The sequence below is a fragment of the Eucyclogobius newberryi genome, unplaced genomic scaffold (genome assembly GCF_026437365.1).
Source record: "Eucyclogobius newberryi isolate DKJ021-1_F unplaced genomic scaffold, fEucNew1.0.hap1 SCAF_11, whole genome shotgun sequence".
Lineage (NCBI taxonomy): Eukaryota > Metazoa > Chordata > Actinopteri > Gobiiformes > Gobiidae > Eucyclogobius > Eucyclogobius newberryi.
In genome coordinates, this window is record NW_027315735.1 from 23,050,094 (window position 1) to 23,068,733 (window position 18,640).

The 18,640-nt window shown below is 41.9% G+C and overlaps 2 protein-coding genes across 2 annotated transcripts; one reads left to right on the forward strand and one right to left on the reverse strand.

Annotated features, from left to right (window-relative positions):
• The first annotated feature begins 255 nt into the window (after positions 1–255).
• ccnjl (cyclin J-like) lies at positions 256–13,543 on the forward strand. The gene is made up of 6 exons (XM_072438923.1): positions 256–613; positions 1,177–1,278; positions 4,886–5,096; positions 10,597–10,896; positions 10,982–11,141; positions 11,374–13,543. Exons 2-6 carry the CDS (start codon positions 1,201–1,203, stop codon positions 11,864–11,866), a joined length of 1,242 nt encoding a protein of 413 aa, XP_072295024.1. The 5' UTR covers positions 256–613; positions 1,177–1,200; the 3' UTR covers positions 11,867–13,543.
• A 3,161-nt stretch (positions 13,544–16,704) lies between these two features.
• Positions 16,705–17,559, reverse strand: LOC140347172 (gastrotropin-like). Its single transcript, XM_072433524.1, has 4 exons — positions 17,432–17,559; positions 17,196–17,356; positions 17,034–17,123; positions 16,705–16,882 (listed from the first exon to the last, which is right to left on the reverse strand). Exons 1-4 carry the CDS (start codon positions 17,496–17,498, stop codon positions 16,823–16,825), a joined length of 378 nt encoding a protein of 125 aa, XP_072289625.1. The 5' UTR covers positions 17,499–17,559; the 3' UTR covers positions 16,705–16,822.
• Between the last annotated feature and the right edge of the window lie 1,081 nt (positions 17,560–18,640).

An 18,640-nucleotide genomic window follows, 5' to 3' on the forward strand; every position in this document is an offset into this window, starting at 1 on the left:
AGAAAAAACCCATATAATCCACCAAAGGGATGACTGAACTATTTTTTCCGCAGATGTTTAGACTAGATCATAGGGTGTGTGGCCTCTTTAGACTTACAACAACATTTCTGAAATTGCTTTTTCATTTTATTCAGGCTTATTTTTACAGTTGAAGCCCACACGAAACCACAAATGTTTTAGCTCGAATTAAATGACTTACAAGTAATTTGTGAAGCGTAACCCTTTGACAAGGGATCACATTTGCATTGTAGTCGTCTCGCTCCTCTAAAGAACTACAACTCCCAGAACGGAAGCTGCGCGTCGAGAGCACGAGCCGCACAGCAACAGCAGCAGCTGTGCTGCCGAGGAAGCTACTTTGTTACAGCGGAGCCGCCGTGGAGAAAACGGCTCAGGATAAACCGTAAAAAGTACCTGGAAAGGGGGGAAACGGCACGGTTCTGCGCACGGCGCTGTGGTCCGAGGGTGGCAGCTTTTTTATTCAGTTGACATTTAAAATCACCTTCCTTTCCTCGACGTTAAAAGAGGCTTCTGCAAAGTTGCAGTGCAGAGTTGAATGAGGATGTCGGACTGAGGAGACAAAGGGGTCTGGGGGGCATTCCCGTCGGAACGGTAAGTGCCACATGTTTTCAACCAAACTTATCCCGCTCGATCGATTCTTACTCAAATAAACTAGTCTTCAACACTTCCTTAGCGTTTTCGTGATAAACATGCTTTTGGACGAGGCTCGGAATGGGCTGTGCTCGCTCCTAAACTTGTGTTCGCTGCTTCTCGTGTTAAAACGCGATTTGACCGAGATGTAAAGTTTATGTTGTTGATGCTTGACTCTTTAAAAAATGACTCAATTCCAGACATGGCCTAATATTAATTTGAAATTCTCCGACTGATTGTATTTTTTCTACGCCGCGTGGCTCAGGGACATTTAACTGAGCCGTTTAAATTCCCCTGCAGAAGAGCCGCTCGTGGACCCGGAGCCCACAAAGTTCAGAACCGACTTTAGACTCATTTATGAATGTTGATTGTTTTCTTATCGTCTTGTTTATAAGGGAAACGTGACTTCTAGTATAAGCTGTTTTTTTCCACTGGCTGGCCGCATGATCAGATAACAGACTGTGATGTTGTGGTCTCGTTGCTTTCAGCCCTTTAACTCTTGTTGTGGAAACATTTGTTGGCAGGTAGAACTTGAATTTTCGCCTCTTCTGGATGGGAAAGATGGAGGGGGAGCTTCAATGGTGGAAAGGACAGCTTGCTGCAGATATTCATCAGTCCCTCCGCATCAAGGTGAGTGTGACTTCCAGCACATACAGGCCGCATGGCTATGTCACTGTCAATGCTCTTTCAATGCTTTGGTTTAGAACTGCTCATTTGACAACAAAGGCAAAATAAAAACCAAGAACGTGATGAATAAGTCGCCATTTAACAGCCTGTTATTACATGTGTGTAGTGGTGTAATAGAGCATTCAGCCCAGGTTAAGACTTTTTTTTTTCATGTAACACATACTAATTTAAATCTAACACCAGATGTAATCATGCAGCCGTCTTGTCTATTTCAGCAGGATCTAAATTAAATTACATGTTAGTCAGAGCTCATTAATTGTGAATGTCTTAATTAACCTCAATGTATGATCATATTTCTTCCCATGTGTGCTTTTTAATGGAGACATCTGTCACTTGAGTGTCATTTCTGGCTGGAGCAGAGCTGGTCCTGCCTGTGCCACACACAGGGGGCCGAGAACCATTCAGTTTTAGAAATGAGCTTCTGTGCTAAACTCTAAATGTTATACAGGCTGCACTGCCGTGAGACGGGTGTTCATAAAGCTATAAATCAGAGGTTTGTGAGCGTCCATAATGAGTCATTGTCTTCAACTGTGAGTCGGTTTACACTCGATGACAATGTCTGACTCAGAAAGATCTGTCACAGAATCTGCATGTTCTCGACAGAGAGAGACAACAAGGGCTTCATGTTGTTTTGTGTGTGCCATACATTTGGTCATCCATTATCTCACTTCTTTACTCATTAAGAACAAGTCGCACACTATACTCAACAAAATGTATTGTTAATGTCAGGAAGGAGGCATAATGCTTTATAAACCAACATCTCTATCCAAGTTAGGGCTGCTTGGCTATTAAAAGCATCAATCACAAAGTCTAAATACAAATTATTCAACTTTATTTGCTTATAAATATGTAAACTGGTGCTTGTTTTCCCAAATGAGCTCTGCAGATGATGAAGAAGCCAGAGAATTAGGGAGAACAACTCGAGCAGCTCAAGCAGAAAATAGCTGAAGCACGAAGCATTTCTCTCTCCTCAAATATAGATATTTATTTATGGTGTGTCACACTGAACTGGTGCTTTTCGTAGCATTTGTAATGCAATGACATTTCAAGCTCTAGTTAGAGTGGTTCAAAATTAAGAGAATGTTGTCTATAGTCAATAAAAGTATGTGCTGTATCTCACAGAAATAAAATGTACAGTAATAGATAGGTACAATTTGTGATTATAATTGAGCGTCTGCGTGATGTCACGCAGGCACTATATGTTCTTGTATTTTGAGTGATGTCACGCATTTTTTTTATTATTATTATTATTATATTTTCCATGATTTTCCATTTAGCCAGTTTCAACTCCTTAACGCTTCAACCGATTTCAACATGTTATACCTCATTATGATCGCTTTCGCAGTAGTACGTGTGCTATCACTTTTGACATTTGAAAAACTTGTACTTTTTGCAGAATTTGCAAAAGTATTAGTACTTTTTCCCCAGTGAAGTAAATGGGGCATTATGAATGTCTGCGTAATTCTTTCGGCTTTATTCTTTAGACTTTTGTGACTGAGTCGAGAGAGAGAGAGAGAGAGAGAGAGAGAGACTTTATGATGGTTACTTTTTCATTGCTGTCAAAAGTGCAGTTGTGTTTCAGGCAGAAGATTATATTTGGTTCATGGGTTGTAGTTTATTGTTTAAGACCCATCTCCAAATCCAACAAGGTATTTTTCTCCTGTATCAGTGTATCTTAGAGCCTTCTGATCTTAAACATCGAGTCAATGTTTTCCTAAATAATCTGTGGAATAGTGTTTGCACAGTAACCGAGGCCTGGTTAAAAACTTCTCACTTGGCTCGGGTTTCCTTTGTGGTGCCCGCTCCCTGCAGCCCTAGCTCTTAATGACGTTTGCTGCGGCAGAGCCCTGATGTGTCGCATGTGGAAAATGATCAGACATGCAAATCAGAGCCAGGCAGCTGTTGAATCTTTAATTACGAGGCGGGTCGCCCACAAAGGCACCTCTCTCCACCCCTGTGGTCCCCCCTCAACGCCCCTGCTGCCCCGTGCACCCAGACTGGCAGATGGGACAGGCAGCGGGGCAGCTCAGAGTGTGGGAGCACTGGCTACCTGGTGCTTGGCCTGGTGCTTGGCCTGGTGCTTGGCCTGGTGCTTGGCCTGGTGCTTGGCCTGGTGCTTGGCCTGGTGCTTGGCCTGGTGCTTGGCCTGGTGCTGGGCCTGGTGCTTGGCCTGGTGCTTGGCCTGGTGCTTGGCCTGGTGCTTGGCCTGGTGCTTGGCCTGGTGCTTGGCCTGGTGCTTGGCCTGGTGCTTGGCCTGGTGCTTGGCCTGGTGCTGGGCCTGGTGCTGGGCCTGGTGCTGGGCCTGGCTACTTGTTTGGGGATCACACATTGACACATGTGAATTTACCTGGCACACGTGTGAATGGAGATGATGCAGCACATTACTTTCGTGATAGAATACAGAGAGAAATGTCACATTAAGTGTGAACAGAGCAAATCTGGCAATGTTCTGGGACTGAAGCCTGTGTGAATGTGAGTCTGAGCTGAGTGTTCTGGCGATCTGCACATGGCAAATTACTGGGAATTATTTGTGAATTGGGCTTTAGTGTCTGTCTCATTCGTTGGTTGTTTTGAATGATTATTTAGTAGTTGACTAGTCAGCGATTAGTTGACAAGACAATGATGTTGTACATTGACATTTTTTTTTAAAAAAATGTTCAAGATTGAAATATGGAGACTGAAAGGTCCTGGATAGTTGGATGAAAATCCGTAAATGTTTATTTTTGACATTTTGATTTGATATAAAAAGTCTTTGTGTTTTAGAGTCTGTATTGTCCATAAACAAACTATATCAGAATATGATTAAGATTTTTTTTTTTTATTGTCAACTAGTCACAATAATTTTCCCACTTGCAGGCAGTATTGTATTATTCTACTTTCAGGATTAAATCAAAACTGGACTTTTGTGTTGCAGTTTTATACAAATGTGTTCCTGAAAAAAGAGCTCAGACGTGTTTTCAGTTTTTCTGCTCTGAAATACTCTAAAGACCCCTCGCTGTTAGAGTATAAGTATATTAATCTCTGATCCTCATTCAGGGTTTAAAAATAAAAGCTCTTGTTTTTGTTTTTTTCTTCAGAGACAACCATTTTTGCCAACAACTTGATTGTTTGATTTTGTTTGACGAGCTAAATTAAGCATTTTGTGTGGTTTGTTGTGACGACACTGCCGGCTGATTCAATGCTAATGTGCCAAGTTGTCTTCCACTTTGAGCACATTCAGTTAAATGAACATGAATGAGAGATGTGCTGGGGGTGGAAACTACGGGTAATCCTGTGTGCCCCTCAGCCCTGTGCTCAGACCCCTGCCACCACCCAAATTAGCTCCTGCTCCCTGCCGTGTGTGCAGATTAAATGAAATTACAATCAAACAATGGCAGCAGCTTCATAATGATGCTATCGTTATGATGCTGCGTTATGATGCTCCTATTACATTTGAGTTGTTTTCTCCAACAGCAGTATAACCCAGTCAGCAGGGCTCACTCTTCTCCTGCAGTCTGTACACCACAAGTCTGTTTACACTGCCCTCATGGCTCGTTCCTCTTCTCCACAGGAGCTGAAATTACCTGTGTACCGGGCCCATTCTCCGCAGATCGGCATGCGGCGCTACTTCGCCGACCTGTTGGCCATTCTGAGTAATCGCTACCAGCTTTGTCCCACGGCACGCCACCTCGCTGTGTACCTGCTTGACTTGTTCATGGACCACTACGATGTGGCCGTGAAGCAGCTCTACGTCATTGCCCTCTCCTGTCTGCTCCTGGCCAGTAAGTACACGTATGCTCTAAGTACACTCTAAAATCGCAACAATCAGTTTTAGTATTTTAGTAAACAAATTCACACACGGGAACCTTGGACCGGTACAATCAGAATAGAAGCTATGAATGTTGTTTTGCACACAGGGTAAAGTCTGAAGTACTTCCTGAAGCTCGTCTCTCCTGAACTCACATAAAGTAGATGAAGATTCTTTCTTTGCATGTGTGAAATCCTGAACATTGACATGACCTGCACCCTTTCTCTCTCTATCTCTATCTCTATCTCTATCTCTATCTCTATCTCTATCTCTATCTCTATCTCTATCTCTATCTCTATCTCTATCTCTATCTCTATCTCTATCTCTATCTCTATCTCTATCTCTATCTCTATATAATTATGTAGTCTTGCTGTAAAGTTTGATCAACGTGTCGAGGTTTTGTAATTCACATTTCGTATGTATCTGCAGAATCTAACCAGGATCTTCCTGTTGTTCTTATGCAAATGTGGCTGGTCTGTGTGGCCGTTATTAGCATGTCTCTCTATGTGGTGATTAACAGGCTGAGGTTTTCTGTACATTATGCGGCCCTCGGCATCATGGGTAATTAGACTAATGATGCCATCGAAGTGGGAGTCTGGAAGCGAGCGCTGTTCACTCGGGAGGGCCCTGTGTGTGTGCGTCTCTGTAATCAGAGCAGTCTGTGGCAGGGAACATTTGAATGAGACTTGAAAGAGGTTTTATTTTATTCAGACGTAATCTCTGGAGAGGCTCAGAATAGTTTTGAGTTTCTCCTGGTCTAATACAGCAGCCCTCTCAGGTCAGAAGATCTTCATCAGTTCTGCTTCTGATGAATCAGAGTTTGTGAATCATTTCATTCTTTGGGATAAGTTCTCTCCTGTGGCTCCTTAGGGACTCTGTCATTGATTGATGAGGGCTTGAAAGGGTGTTTGATTCCGGGTTGTCTTGGTTTTTATCTCTCCTGAGGTGCTTTTGAATCTGGCCTAGTTATTGAAGTGCCTCCCCAGGTCGTTTGACACTCTTACATAGTCTGTTTTAAAAAATCTTTGGGTTTCTCTGTCCACTTAATTAATCGTTGCCTCTTTTGTATCACTCAGCAGTCTCTGTTTAATCCTGTTAGGCTGCTGTGTGTGCCGGAGCATTCATGTGGTGCATGAGGAGCTGTTTTTCAGTGGCAGCAGGAAGATTACACACACTTTTCCAATGATACAAGGATTAAGTTTGTTCCTGAGACGAGCTCTTTTATAAGAGGTTCTCAAAGTTCTGCTGTTCTGTTATTCTCCTGACACACTGATGATTAGTTAAAGCACATCGGTTTGGGGAAATTAAATGAAGGGTCTGATGGTGTTTGTTTGGGCACAGACGACCAGAGCACGTTTGGTGTTTCTTTGTTGCAGCTTGGGTCCTCATGCTCAGTGAAGCTGAATGGGTGATGCCTGCACACTGTGTCACAGTCAGACTGGGTCCAGGGTGCTCCCGGAGAGGTCCTGGAATCGGGGGAGGAGCTGTGTGCTGAGGGGCACCTGCCATATGCTCCTCGAGTCAGGCCTCAAACAAAAGCCTGTCAGTGCGAGTGGGAGGGGGAGGGGCGAGCAGGCAGGACGCTGGTCTGAGTGGAACATGGATGAGTGCAGTCTGGTTCTAGACCTGCAGAACTCACACAGTCCTGTTGTTTTTATGACCTTGAGACACAGAACTGAGCTTAGGTCTGTTTTTCCACCTTGAGCCGCAGCGGCTCACCAGAGCAGGGTCCTGGGACAGCAGCAGAGGAAAGGCTTGTGTTCCTGGGGGGCAGGGAGTGAGTGCACTTCAAAGGGCTGATGTGGAGCAGGAGAATAGAGGGTGAGGTAGTGGTGGCAGCTCCAATAGGACAGGTTAGAACTGAGCCTCTCGACAGGGTGCTCCAAACCTACACAAAATACGCAGTACTTTCCTTTGAGTTTTTGTTCATGTGCACTTTTAGCTTGTTAAAAATGAAGGGGCAATGCATCAATTGAAGTGCTTCTAAATATTCCCTGGGCTCTATCGTGGTCCAAAGGTTTTGTTTGTCCTGTTTCCCCAGTGCCTCCTCCTGACAGGGCACACAGCGTCCTTGTGATGCGTGCTCATATACATACATAAGGCTGGACTCCCCCTGGTCACACAGGCATTTGCATCAGGGGTCAAAGGTGGTCCCGGCCAACAATGTGCGAGCCGCCGGGGCAGCTAGAGCCTCTGATGAAATGTATACAAACTTCACAACCCAATGAAAGATGGAGCACAGAAAAAGGCAGCAGTTCTAAACTCCGTCAGCTTTCTGGGAGGCAGGAGTAACAAAGACTGTAACCCCCAATTTATAATTAATGTGCGCGGCGAGTGGAAGTGAGCTACTGAAAAGGAAAGCCACTGAGAGATGTGCTGATACGCTTTGTTTGTTCTGTCAGTTGGTTTCAAGTTTCTCAACTGCCCCCATCTTTAAAGCCCCACCTCCTACACACCTGGGAAGAGCCGGCCTCACCCACTGCCCCTCACCCCTCTCCCAAACACGCCACACTAGGCCTGTCAAGCTTAATCAGATAATGGATGATCTTTACTCTAATGGTCACAGTATAATCCTTTACTCTAATGGTCACAGTATAATCTTAGAAACTAAAAAAATAATACGATTAAAAGGAGGTCGGCATCTATTTATCATTTCTTTCAATTATTGGTCAGTCTTGTACATTATGCCTTTTTAAATGAAATACAAATGGTGACTTGAGGCTTCTAGGTGGAGAATATTTACCAATGTATTAATGATGAAAATATGAAATTGTTTAGGATTTTTGGCAATTTACATGTTATAAATTGGACTGAAGAAATTCTAGCTCGATTAAAGAAAGCTATGCCCTGTTGATTGATTAGTCGACTAAAGAGGACAGTAGTGTGGAAGTGGAAGTTCATTTAAAAACTATTGACCCAACAAATTCCTCGAAAGCTGTGTATTTGTTAGTCAGTTAGTTAAAGTTAAAATACTCATCAGATACTTCTAATCTAAACTTTAAAAAATTGTCGACTAAAACATAATCGACCGATTAAACGACTAAAGGCCACCAGTTCAAGTTCTAAAAGGTCTTTTCGTATTTACGTTTTAGAGTCTGTATTGCCCAGATCATGATTACCACAAATATAAATCAAAATGCAAGTACAATTATTTATTTATAGCCAACTTGTTGTTAAAGAAGTAAGCCTAAATGTAAAAAGCTTTTTAATTTGTCTATTTTGTCGCATTAACTCAAATTTCATAGCATACTCACACTTTTGTCTATAGTTGACTGTTAGTACCCTCATGTGAGCCTGTGTCAGTGGCTGCGTCTCACGGGTGATGCATTCCAGGTAGAGTCCAGTCACCGCGGAGGAATGCAGCCGACAAAAGACATTTGTATCAGTTTTATCAAAATGGAAATGATAATTGTCTGCAGTTGCCTAATGAACCAGCCTGCTTCGCCTCCAGGTTTTCCACAGCAATATTAAACACATGTTATGCCAAAGCCCAAGTAGAGTTTTGCCACTCATTGCTTTTTTTTTATTGCAGCCCTCAGTGGCGGCGGTTGTGCAGCCGACTCAAATGAATGCACACACACAGTTTTGCCTTACACCCCGGGGAGGCGCCGTGGTACAGTTCTTCGAATCTTATATTTCTCCTTTGATGTCTTTTAAAGCCCCTTGCGCTCTGGCCCACGCGCGCCTGTAAACCCGCACTAGCATCACAGTAACAATGAGCAGATAGACTCGCACTTTGTTTCTGTGTCTCTCTGGGAGGGTCTGCAGGAGACTGGTTTGTGTTTTATGATGGGTCCGTCTGTGCGTGGACACAAACGGCGGCCCGAGAGCCCAGGAGGGTGAGAGAGGGGGCCTATTCCACAGCACTTCCTGTTCTGGTGCAGACGCCATTACTGCCTCCGCGTTAATTACCCTTCAAGCCCCGACTCCGCTCCACCCGCTCCTGTCGGCTCAAAGAAGGCTCGCAACTCCAGTGGTAAAACTCGCACTCGGAGGAAGGTGTTACGCTCATAAGGATGCACATGTCTACCAACAAAATAAATCTGCATTACCTAACAAGATGATAATAAAATACGTACATTTACAACTAACGGCAGAATTCAATGGGAAACTCTTGCACACACGACCTTTAATTGATTTTGAGTAAATATCAGTCCTTGAAAATATTTGAAGAGAATAAGTGCCATTTGATTTATTTTAAAGGCATACTACTACGGTTTAGAAGTGTTTTCAAAAGCAAAAGCAAAATCAATATTAGTGCAATAAAACATTATCCCATCCATTCTTGAGCAAATACCCTCAACTATGGTATCAAAAGAAAAAACACTTCTAGACTATTTTTCAAAACTGTTCTTGCAAAGTTGCTCTTCATTTACTGGGAGCACTCAGCTGCATCACTGGCTCCTTATTTTAACAAGAAAATAATAAAAGAAAGCACTTTTGTAAGTCTTTATTGTGCCTCAGATCTTTTTCATTTATTTCTTCTTGCTTTTTTAGTATGAAGAGAAAATTAGGCTATAGGAGGCAATCATAGTCTAAGTTTATGAAAAACACGTCTCAACAGTTCTCAAAAGAAAAGGGAAAGACTTTTCAGGGGTATTCATTACTGTTCATAACTTCTTATTTACCAATTGAGTGTTTTATATCTCATTGTCAATCTCTCTAATGTTAGGTGTAAGCCAGAGCCCAGTCGCCGGTATCAGAGTAACACGACACCCCTCTCCCTCATTCTTAACTTTGTGGAGAAGAGGCCCAGTGGAGGCAGGGATTAAAGGAAGAGTGACTCCCCTTCATTGGTCACTGCTCCATGCCTCGGGCTGTTGCTATGGGAGGAGGAGGTTTTGGGGCTGTTGCTATGAGAGGAGGTGTTCTTGGGATGGCAGGGGCCTCTTTGACCTGGCGTATCTTTTATATTTGTGTGTTTGAGGGAATAAACATGGCCCAGACTGCTCAGTTTTGTAGGAAGTGTTAACACGTGTAATCCATATGAAGAGCTCATATGCTGCAGAGAGATCATTAGCTTCCTGTCTCAGGGTTCCATCCAGATGTTCACTAATGATCTTATCTTTGAGTCCTTTAGCCACAGCAGTAGTGTTGTAGTGTGTGACATCCCATGTGATGTGTACATAATATTACAAGGCTTTTGTCTGGATTTTGAGACCAAATACATTAGTGTTTTAATAGCTGGATCCAAGGCCATCTGTTTTCACCTTTTTGCTTCCTGTAGCTTATGGTCCTGGTCATGATAAGCCAGAGGAATGTGAGTGCTGGTTTTAAATAAACTCACTATTTATTGCTTTGTAAAGACACATGTCTAGATTCCTGTACGATCCTTTAGTTTACAATAATTAGAAATGTTTTTTTCAAATTTGTTCTTTTCTAATTTGTGCTGCAAATGGTGTTCTGAAGAGTTGGTTTCCGCTCATGAGTAGCACCTCGTTCAAAGCTAATTAGTAGCACTTGTGTCTTTTCAGGTAAATTTGAGGAGAAGGAGGACCGTGTCCCCAAACTGGAGCAGCTGAACTCTTTAGGCTTCATGTGCAGCCTGAACCTGGTACTCAACAAACGGGACCTGATCAAAATGGAGCTGCTGCTGCTGGAGACATTTGGCTGGAACCTCTGCATGCCCACTCCGGCACACTTCATCGACTACTACCTCCACGCCGCCGTGCAGGAGGGAGACCTGTACAACGGCTGGCCCCTGTCGTCCTTCTCCAAGACCAAGGCCTTTATGGACAAGTACACACACTATTTCCTGGAAGTTTCACTGCAGGGTGAGTCAAGAGTGCTTCTTTTTCAAAGTTCTTGAAGTATTTAAGTGTTTGTTTTTAACCACAGCACATTTCTGGCTCTTTATAGACCATGCCTTCCTGAGTTTCCGGCCGTCTCAAGTCGCTGCTGCCTGCATCGCTGCATCTCGTATTTGCCTTCAGATCAGCCCCAGCTGGACCACGGCTCTGCACCTCCTCACGGGCTACACCTGGGACCACCTCACACAGTGCATCGAGCTCATGCTGCTGTAAGTACTGCCAGCTTACCTGGGAGATGTCCAGCTCTTATAACGTCACACCTTTTTAATTAGGAATTAAGAAAAAAACATCCAATTAAAGATGTAAGATGAAAACGGATTTAAACGTGGTTAACAAATGCACAGCAGCATCTGTGTGTTTTATTAATGAGCACCTGTGTTTCACTCTTTGATCTGTATTCATCTTCCTGATCAGAACTGAGTGCTGTGTTCTTTTGTACAGAGCCCATGACAACGATGTGAAAGAGGCCAATAAAAGCAAGTCCACTCCACCGCACAGGCTGTCCTCGCTGCAGCCTCAGCACTCCGCTCATCTCTCTCCTGTGTCTGCTGTTCAGAGACCCTCCTCATCTACGACCTCCACTCCACAGCTGCTCTTTCAGCCTGATGCCTTCCCACATATTTCCCAGCATTCCCCGTCGCTGTCACAGCTGCAGGCCCTGGCTCCTGTGGTCAGTGTTTCTCAGGACTTCCTCCAGAACCACAGAATGAGTCTCTTAACAGCAGCTCCAGTGGTGCCCCCAGCGCCCACCTTCTCCTCGTACTCGGCCCTCAGCTCTGGCCTTCAGCCCGTCTCCCGGGGCCTCCCTCTGCAGGGGCCCCTCTCCATGCAGATGGCCCTGGCTACAGAGCCACGCCACTGTCTGAGCATGGCCTACAGCGGGGGATACCTGGGAGCCCACCACACCTTCACAGCGGGCTGCTTCGACAGGTGACGCCAGGAGACGGAGAGGGAGTGCACCACAATGCTTCCGTCCCAAGTTCCAGCCAAAAATCCTTTTACAGACCTCTCTCTCTCCGTCACCAGCACTGCACCTTCTGCTCCTGCAAACTCCTCTTTGTCCCAGAGACGCCTCAAACGCAAACAAAGGGCCAAAGGCAAAACGGACCCAGTGGATGTCATCACTCTGACGTGACCAAGGCTCTGCTGTGTGAATGACACTCACTGGCCATTTTTCACTGGTTTCTGAATCTGCCATCACTGTGAATGAGATGAACCCTCCTCATTCAGTGCCTCACTCAGTTTGGTGAAACTGAGTCCATTTTACTTTCGGGAATCTCTCAGCACGTTTTGCTGCTGTTTTTAATTGTATTCTCACCTCCAAAATCAGAGCTGCTCAGTGCTCTTTGAAATTGAACTCGTCACTGTGATTGACAGAATAGTTTTCCAGTTTATTGCTCTCACCTGATCAGTCCTACACGAGGGACCTTATGTGTTTCTGCCCTCACCTAAACATTTACTCCAAAGTTAAACTGAGAATTTGGTGTTTCTAAATTCACAGCGTTTGTGATCCCAATGTCTCCAGCTTAGTTCAAAGATTTGAAGCCACTTCAATGTGACTGGACCCTCAGTGAAGAAGACTTGTGTTTGATTGTGTGTTGTACAGATGAATTGCTGCTGCCTTTTATGAACTGTTGGTTCTGTCTGTGTTGACGATGTTTACATGAACCACTAAGTATCAGGGACTAAAATATGATTACTTGAATACGATGCCATTGAACCACACCATAGCTTTTATTTATAATGTCTTACTTTTCTTTTTTATTTAGTGTAGAGTTTATACCACATGGGACACACCAGTTCCACTAGTTTGTTTTGTTTGTACTTCTGTTTTTTCTGGCTCAGGTTAAAAGGGTAAAGACATTTTTATTACTCACAGTTGTGCTTTAAGCGGATGCTATTATAATGCATCTGTGGGGGCTCAGGCGTTCCCTTTTTCATCACTGGACCATAACACTAGCTACTGACTGAAAACAAACAGCAACTTCTGTAGTAGTTGCTTTACTGATGCTAATTTCATTTGTTTAGTTTCTTTGGACACTGGACATCCTCTGCATCAGTGCCTTTCCCGATGACACCAGCTCACTAACCTTTACTAAATAGTTACTGACAAGCACACACAATGCTTTGAGTTTTGTAGAGTTTTTACATTCATTTTCCCATTTTTTATGTTTATGCTATTAGTAGACTGGATATTTGTTTTTCTTTAATCGTGGGCAGATTTTCATAGGGGTGTCAAAGTGCAATACATTATATTATGTTAAAACCGCCATCACTGTTTGGTTCACAACTCTGGTTCAAAGTTGTAAGTTATTTCTAATGTGTTATTTGACTTGCCGTTGCCAGGTCTTTACTGTTATTGGTGAATATGTTGCATATTGCAGCCACCACCAGTGATAGACGGACTGAATGCTAGTTTTGCCATTTTCCTCAACAAATACAACACCGGCAATAGTAGTACATAAATAAGAACATGAATATTCAGCTTATATTTTTATATCCTTTTGTAACAAACTGTAGTGTTAAGTGACACTGGTTGATTTAAAAAAAAAAAAAAAAAGCTCATTTATCAAATGTGCCATGGAAAAAATAAACATGCATTTGAACCACACTGTCAATGGATCGTGTTGTCTTTCGTTTCGACGCTGCAGATGGTTCTCCTGGGAAAACCGCTGCTTCTGAGACGGGCCTAGAAGGAAAACATGATCTTTATATCGTGTTTGTTACAAGGTATATGTCCATTCAAATACACGTATAACTAGTAAATGTTTTATCAGTTCTGTTTATAATATACTACCACAACTACATGCTTTATTTATTTTTTTACAATGAGGCAACAATGTTTTATGTTAAATGTGCTTTAACTAAACTACCTCCTACTTACTAAATTTAACCTATTGAAAATTCTGAATATGTTCATTTGAGGGTTCATTTGTAAGTGATGCCGTTTTTACGGCTAAACACTGTACTCAGCCTTGAAAATATAAAAACAAGAGACTACTGTATAAAGATGAGTAAGATTATTCAGCTTCGACTCATTTCCAGTAACAATGTGACCCTTTCTCGTTTTGTGAGCAAACCAAATGCTCTGTTATCTGGGGCTCTACTGTATGCAATCATGAATGAATACATAACACGCAGGGGAGGCTTAATGATGAGGCTCGTAAAGATATTAACATTATGGAAACTTGGCCTTTTCTTCTGCATTACGGCCTACTCGCTTGTGAACGTAGCTCATAGCGGGTTGATTGTATTTCAGCGGACACGACAGACATTATACCACATACAGTAAACGCCTGGATTAAACAGTGGAGTCCGGAGCTTTTGTTGAGTCTTTCAAGCCCAAATGAATGTGATGAAGTTCTTTTTTTCCCTTCAGTTTCCTTAGATACCAAACACTATCATTATTATTATGAAAAGTTGCCTTGTCTTGTTTGCCAAAGTCTGGTCACAGAGTTGGAAGTAGCTTATCCAGTCTTAAGAGTGATTCAGTGGGTAATAATTGTAATCTTTCTGTACACTTGCCTCTGGAGTTCATTTGCCCATCTGTAGAGGGCGGGGCTCTGGAGGGAGTAGAATGCTGTGCTGGAGGCTGTTTATGTGCTAATGGTTCATTCTCTTGTAAACTATTGTTTCCCAGTCAGGCCTGTCATGTGTCCTAGAGGGGAAAGTGGGAGAAGGAGGTGGCATAACATAGCAACTTCATACTCTCCGCATTTACTTTGGTTTAGCCAACTATGTAGGGTTTTATCTTCTGAGCTGATAGAGAACTACTCCTTAACACATGGCAATTGTGTTTTTACTGCATTTTTGCTCAGCTGGATACTGGGACGGAGATAAGAGAACCTTTATTTGTCCCACAATGGGAAAATTCCAGGGTTGAAACTCCAGTGTTAAAACACAGCACAAGAACAGCACGAGAATAGAAAATATGCTTAAAAAATATAAAGATACATAACTATTCAAAAGAGTTTTTATTTGAACAAAATCTTAGTATATACAAATAGAATAGAGTAAAGAAAATGAAATAAAAAATATAATTTAATGCAAAAATATTGAGTAAGCAACTGACTACATTTGTATTGATTTGATCATGGCATTAAACCATCTATCTCCATGGAGACAAGCCAGTGATATGACCTGGCCAAGTTACAGGCCAGATATGTGGAGAATTAACTTGTAAATACTTTTATTTGAATAAATGTAAATTAGATGAGTTTGATATGATATTATGGAACATTCAAGGCAAAGCAATATGAGCAGATGACGTTCCCTCCACCACAAAAGTGACGTAGTTTGATCATCTAACATTAATGATGGTGATATCTTTTGAGGACAAGAGTGTTAATCCACCATGTTCTCCCAGACTGTGTGAGCAGAGGACATTTAGAAGAGGGAAATGCAGCACTACCGGATGCTGGACATTTGGATGGTTTTCCTGTCTTCCTAACAAACCCATAAGACTTTGTAAGTTGTCCTAAATCATTTTTATCCAAGCAATGAAAGTGGATTCAGTCAGACCGACAAGCCACAAACTTTACTCTGACTTACATCGGTTGGTTTCATTTGACATTAGAATAAGAGGGAAATTGCAACGGAAACGGAGTAGCAGATCCTGTGTATGAGTTGGTCTCACTCTGGGCAGTATATTTAATGACTAGAGCTCTATCTAGTGGTGACCACAAGATAATGCAACTCACATTTTACGCACATTTGTTAAAATGAGGATTCTACTGAAATTATCTTTAAAATATCCTCTAAAGTCTAAGAATAAACCAAATTAGAAACGGTTTGTATTTGTTATTTAACTTAGAGGGCAAAACTATTATTAATAATTCAATATAGCAAGTCTCCTCACTCATATACGTATAGATGCTCTCACAAATATACACATATATGTTCAACAATACATTATACACAGTAATCAATTTGGGATTTCACCAAAAGGCCTTTATAGTCAAATCACTATTATCAATCTGTTAAACTAAATACTATGGTTAATATTACCTGGAACTAAACCAGGACTGAGAAGAAACCAAACCAAGTCTACTCAGGAATAAACTGGACTAACCTGGGCTCAAACCTGGACCAAACCAGAGCAAGTGTGTCCTTGAGTGTTTAATAACACACTGACATTTGCTCAAACCCCATCACATAAAAGACTCCTTAATTGGGCTGAGGATGTTGATCCAGTTTTTGTTCTTAATTAGAGAGGGTAAGGATGGGCTATTAAAAAAGCTCTTACAACCACATTGTCATTGTTTTCAATCACTAGCTATTCAACAAACACAGAATAGAGGCTCTTTGTAAAACTGAACTCATAACTCCCCTGCTCAATTATGACTCAATCATTGAATTTGCTCAATAAAGTGCATCAAGAGCTCTCAAGACCAGTAATGCCTCATGTGGTCACAAGGAGCTCAAGGACAGGCGCATTAATGGTTGGTTCACAACAGAAGACATATCCAAAATGACTCAAATTCATCATAGGCAAAGTGTTTTTCTCTTCTCCTGGACTGTAGTTTGCCTCCCTTACTAGATTATTTAATGTTACTCTCAAGCGTCCTCATATTTGTATTCATGGATTCGAGGTCAATCAAAAAGTGATGAGTTTTGACGATGAGTGGATGTTTTCAGTGTCTGGTTTTGCAGCAAGTCACCACTGGTTTATTTTTTAATTTTCAAATATAGCCCTCATATAACTCAAGCAGAAAGAAAACCAAACACATTGTACCCTGTTAAGATTTTTTTGGGGTTTTATTTTTTCTTTTACTAACAATTCTCACATACAACGACATGTCATAATACATTCTGACACATTCTGAATCATCTGCACATAATTTACTGGCTCCTTTTGTAGTTTCCCCACGACATGTTCTTTCGTGCTGCCTCAGATCCTCTTGTTCACCCGCTTGAACGTCACGCCCTTCTCCCCTGCCGTTACACAAGTCTAGTTCCACCACAAAAGAAAGTCAAAACCTATTCAGTTTTATACCACAAATACACACATTTAACAGTCTTCAAGTTGTCACTATTTGAGATTAAACAAGACAAGATTCCTTAAAAAAAAGAAAGTGACATGTTTGAGGGTGCAGTCTTACCATGATGAGTTTATTGTCGACAATCTCTGCTGTCAAATGATACTGGGGGAATTGAATTGAAATCCTGCCGCTCTCCAAAGTGACTGGGGCCTGTAGGTCAAGGCCAAAGGTCAAACCATCAATGTCCAGTTATTGTTAAGCGTCTAAATCAATTACACCCACCTTGAATTTTTCCCCTGTCATTGTGGACAGCTCGCACTCTTGGCCCACAGTGAAGGTATTAGACCAGGTCCAGTTTGGGACAGTTTGAGTCCAAGTGAGCTTGTCCCCATCTTGTTGCACGTCTGTGATGACTTTATGGTCTGTCTTTGCTTTGAGGAGCCCTGCAAAGAAGAAAGTCTAACTCCAAATTCTGTAAAAGTATCATTTCTACAGCTGTATTTTCTGTATTTATTTACCTATTGCTTCTAGAAACTCCACATAGTTTTCTTGACTCTCCAGTTCATATTTCCCTGTGAAAGCCATGATGGAAAAGAGCAGTGGAAAGAAACCAGGCACAAGTTTATGACACTTTGAAAAGGGGGCGAGGCAAAATGTGATCAAACTGCTTCCTCCTTTTTTTTTTCTTCTTCTTTCTTTCAGATATTACTCCTCTATCAGCACATTAACCAACCAACAAGTTACAAGGACAGCTGACGTTACACAATGCCTTTCTGTCATTTTTGAAACGACTTAGTAACTGGGAAATCATTTCAAGAATTTTCCCTGCTGTCACTACCAGGTTTGTTCAGTGAGACGAGAACGGGCTGCAAGTCAGAGCATGTGGCAGTGTTAAAGAACAGAGTGAGGGGGGATTACATATGGCATGAGCACGTTACAAGTAGAATGTAAATTAAGATGTCTAAATGAGACAGGAGACATGCATAAACTGCAGGGATATGTGTCTGAGTTTGTATTATTTTTGTTTGTGATACATTTAGTCAGGAAATAGTTTAGTTTAGTTACGCAGCTGATGTAATAGTGAACTTTTGTTTTTGACATTTTAAGTGATGAAATGAACAGTGGTGGAAAGAGGCACTGACAATTTGTACTCAATTAAAAGTACACTTAAATGTACTTAATTACAAGTACAAGTACTGCTGCCAAAATTGAACTTGAAAGTGTGCAAGGATAAACTACTCAGATAAACTACTCTGAGTACTAGTTACTGGTTACTTTTTAACGTGGTTTCATAATCATTCTAGATCAGTCTTTTATACAACACTAAATTAGAAAAAAGAGTTTCAATAAATAAACATAGTACATGGTTTAAAGCAGCAATCTGTATGTTCTTTGAGCTGTGGCCAATCAGAGCAGACGATGCAGTCATGTGTTGTGTGTTCAGAGAGGAGCAGGGACAGAGGTGAGACAGCTGTTGTGATTGGGACTTGAGCTTTACTCATAGTGATTTTAAATGTCACCTATTACAATCACATGCTAGAATTATACTCAAAAAAAGTACAATTATCAAAAAAATCTACTCAATTACAGTTACTTGAATATTGTTACTTTTCATCTGTGGGAATAAATGATGCATTTGAAGGTCCCTGGTTATTTTGAATGTTTTTTTGCACAAAACATGTATAATGAGTGAGCGGGCTTGCATCTTCACAAACCTGACTCGTTCA

Excerpts from the sequence above, each read along its gene's own strand:
- ccnjl (XM_072438923.1), top strand. The coding sequence starts at position 1,201 with ATGGGAAAGATGGAGGGGGAGCTTCAATGGTGGAAAGGACAGCTTGCT. Across the intron at positions 5,097-10,596 it reads CTCCTGTCTGCTCCTGGCCA|GTAAATTTGAGGAGAAGGAG; the intron begins GTAAGTACACGT and ends GTGTCTTTTCAG. Across the intron at positions 10,897-10,981 it reads CCTGGAAGTTTCACTGCAGG|ACCATGCCTTCCTGAGTTTC; the intron begins GTGAGTCAAGAG and ends GGCTCTTTATAG.
- LOC140347172 (XM_072433524.1), bottom strand. The coding sequence starts at position 17,498 with ATGGCTTTCACAGGGAAATATGAACTGGAGAGTCAAGAAAACTATGTG. Across the intron at positions 17,124-17,195 it reads TGACAGGGGAAAAATTCAAG|GCCCCAGTCACTTTGGAGAG; the intron begins GTGGGTGTAATT and ends CTTGACCTACAG. Across the intron at positions 16,883-17,033 it reads TCGACAATAAACTCATCATG|ACTTGTGTAACGGCAGGGGA; the intron begins GTAAGACTGCAC and ends TGGTGGAACTAG.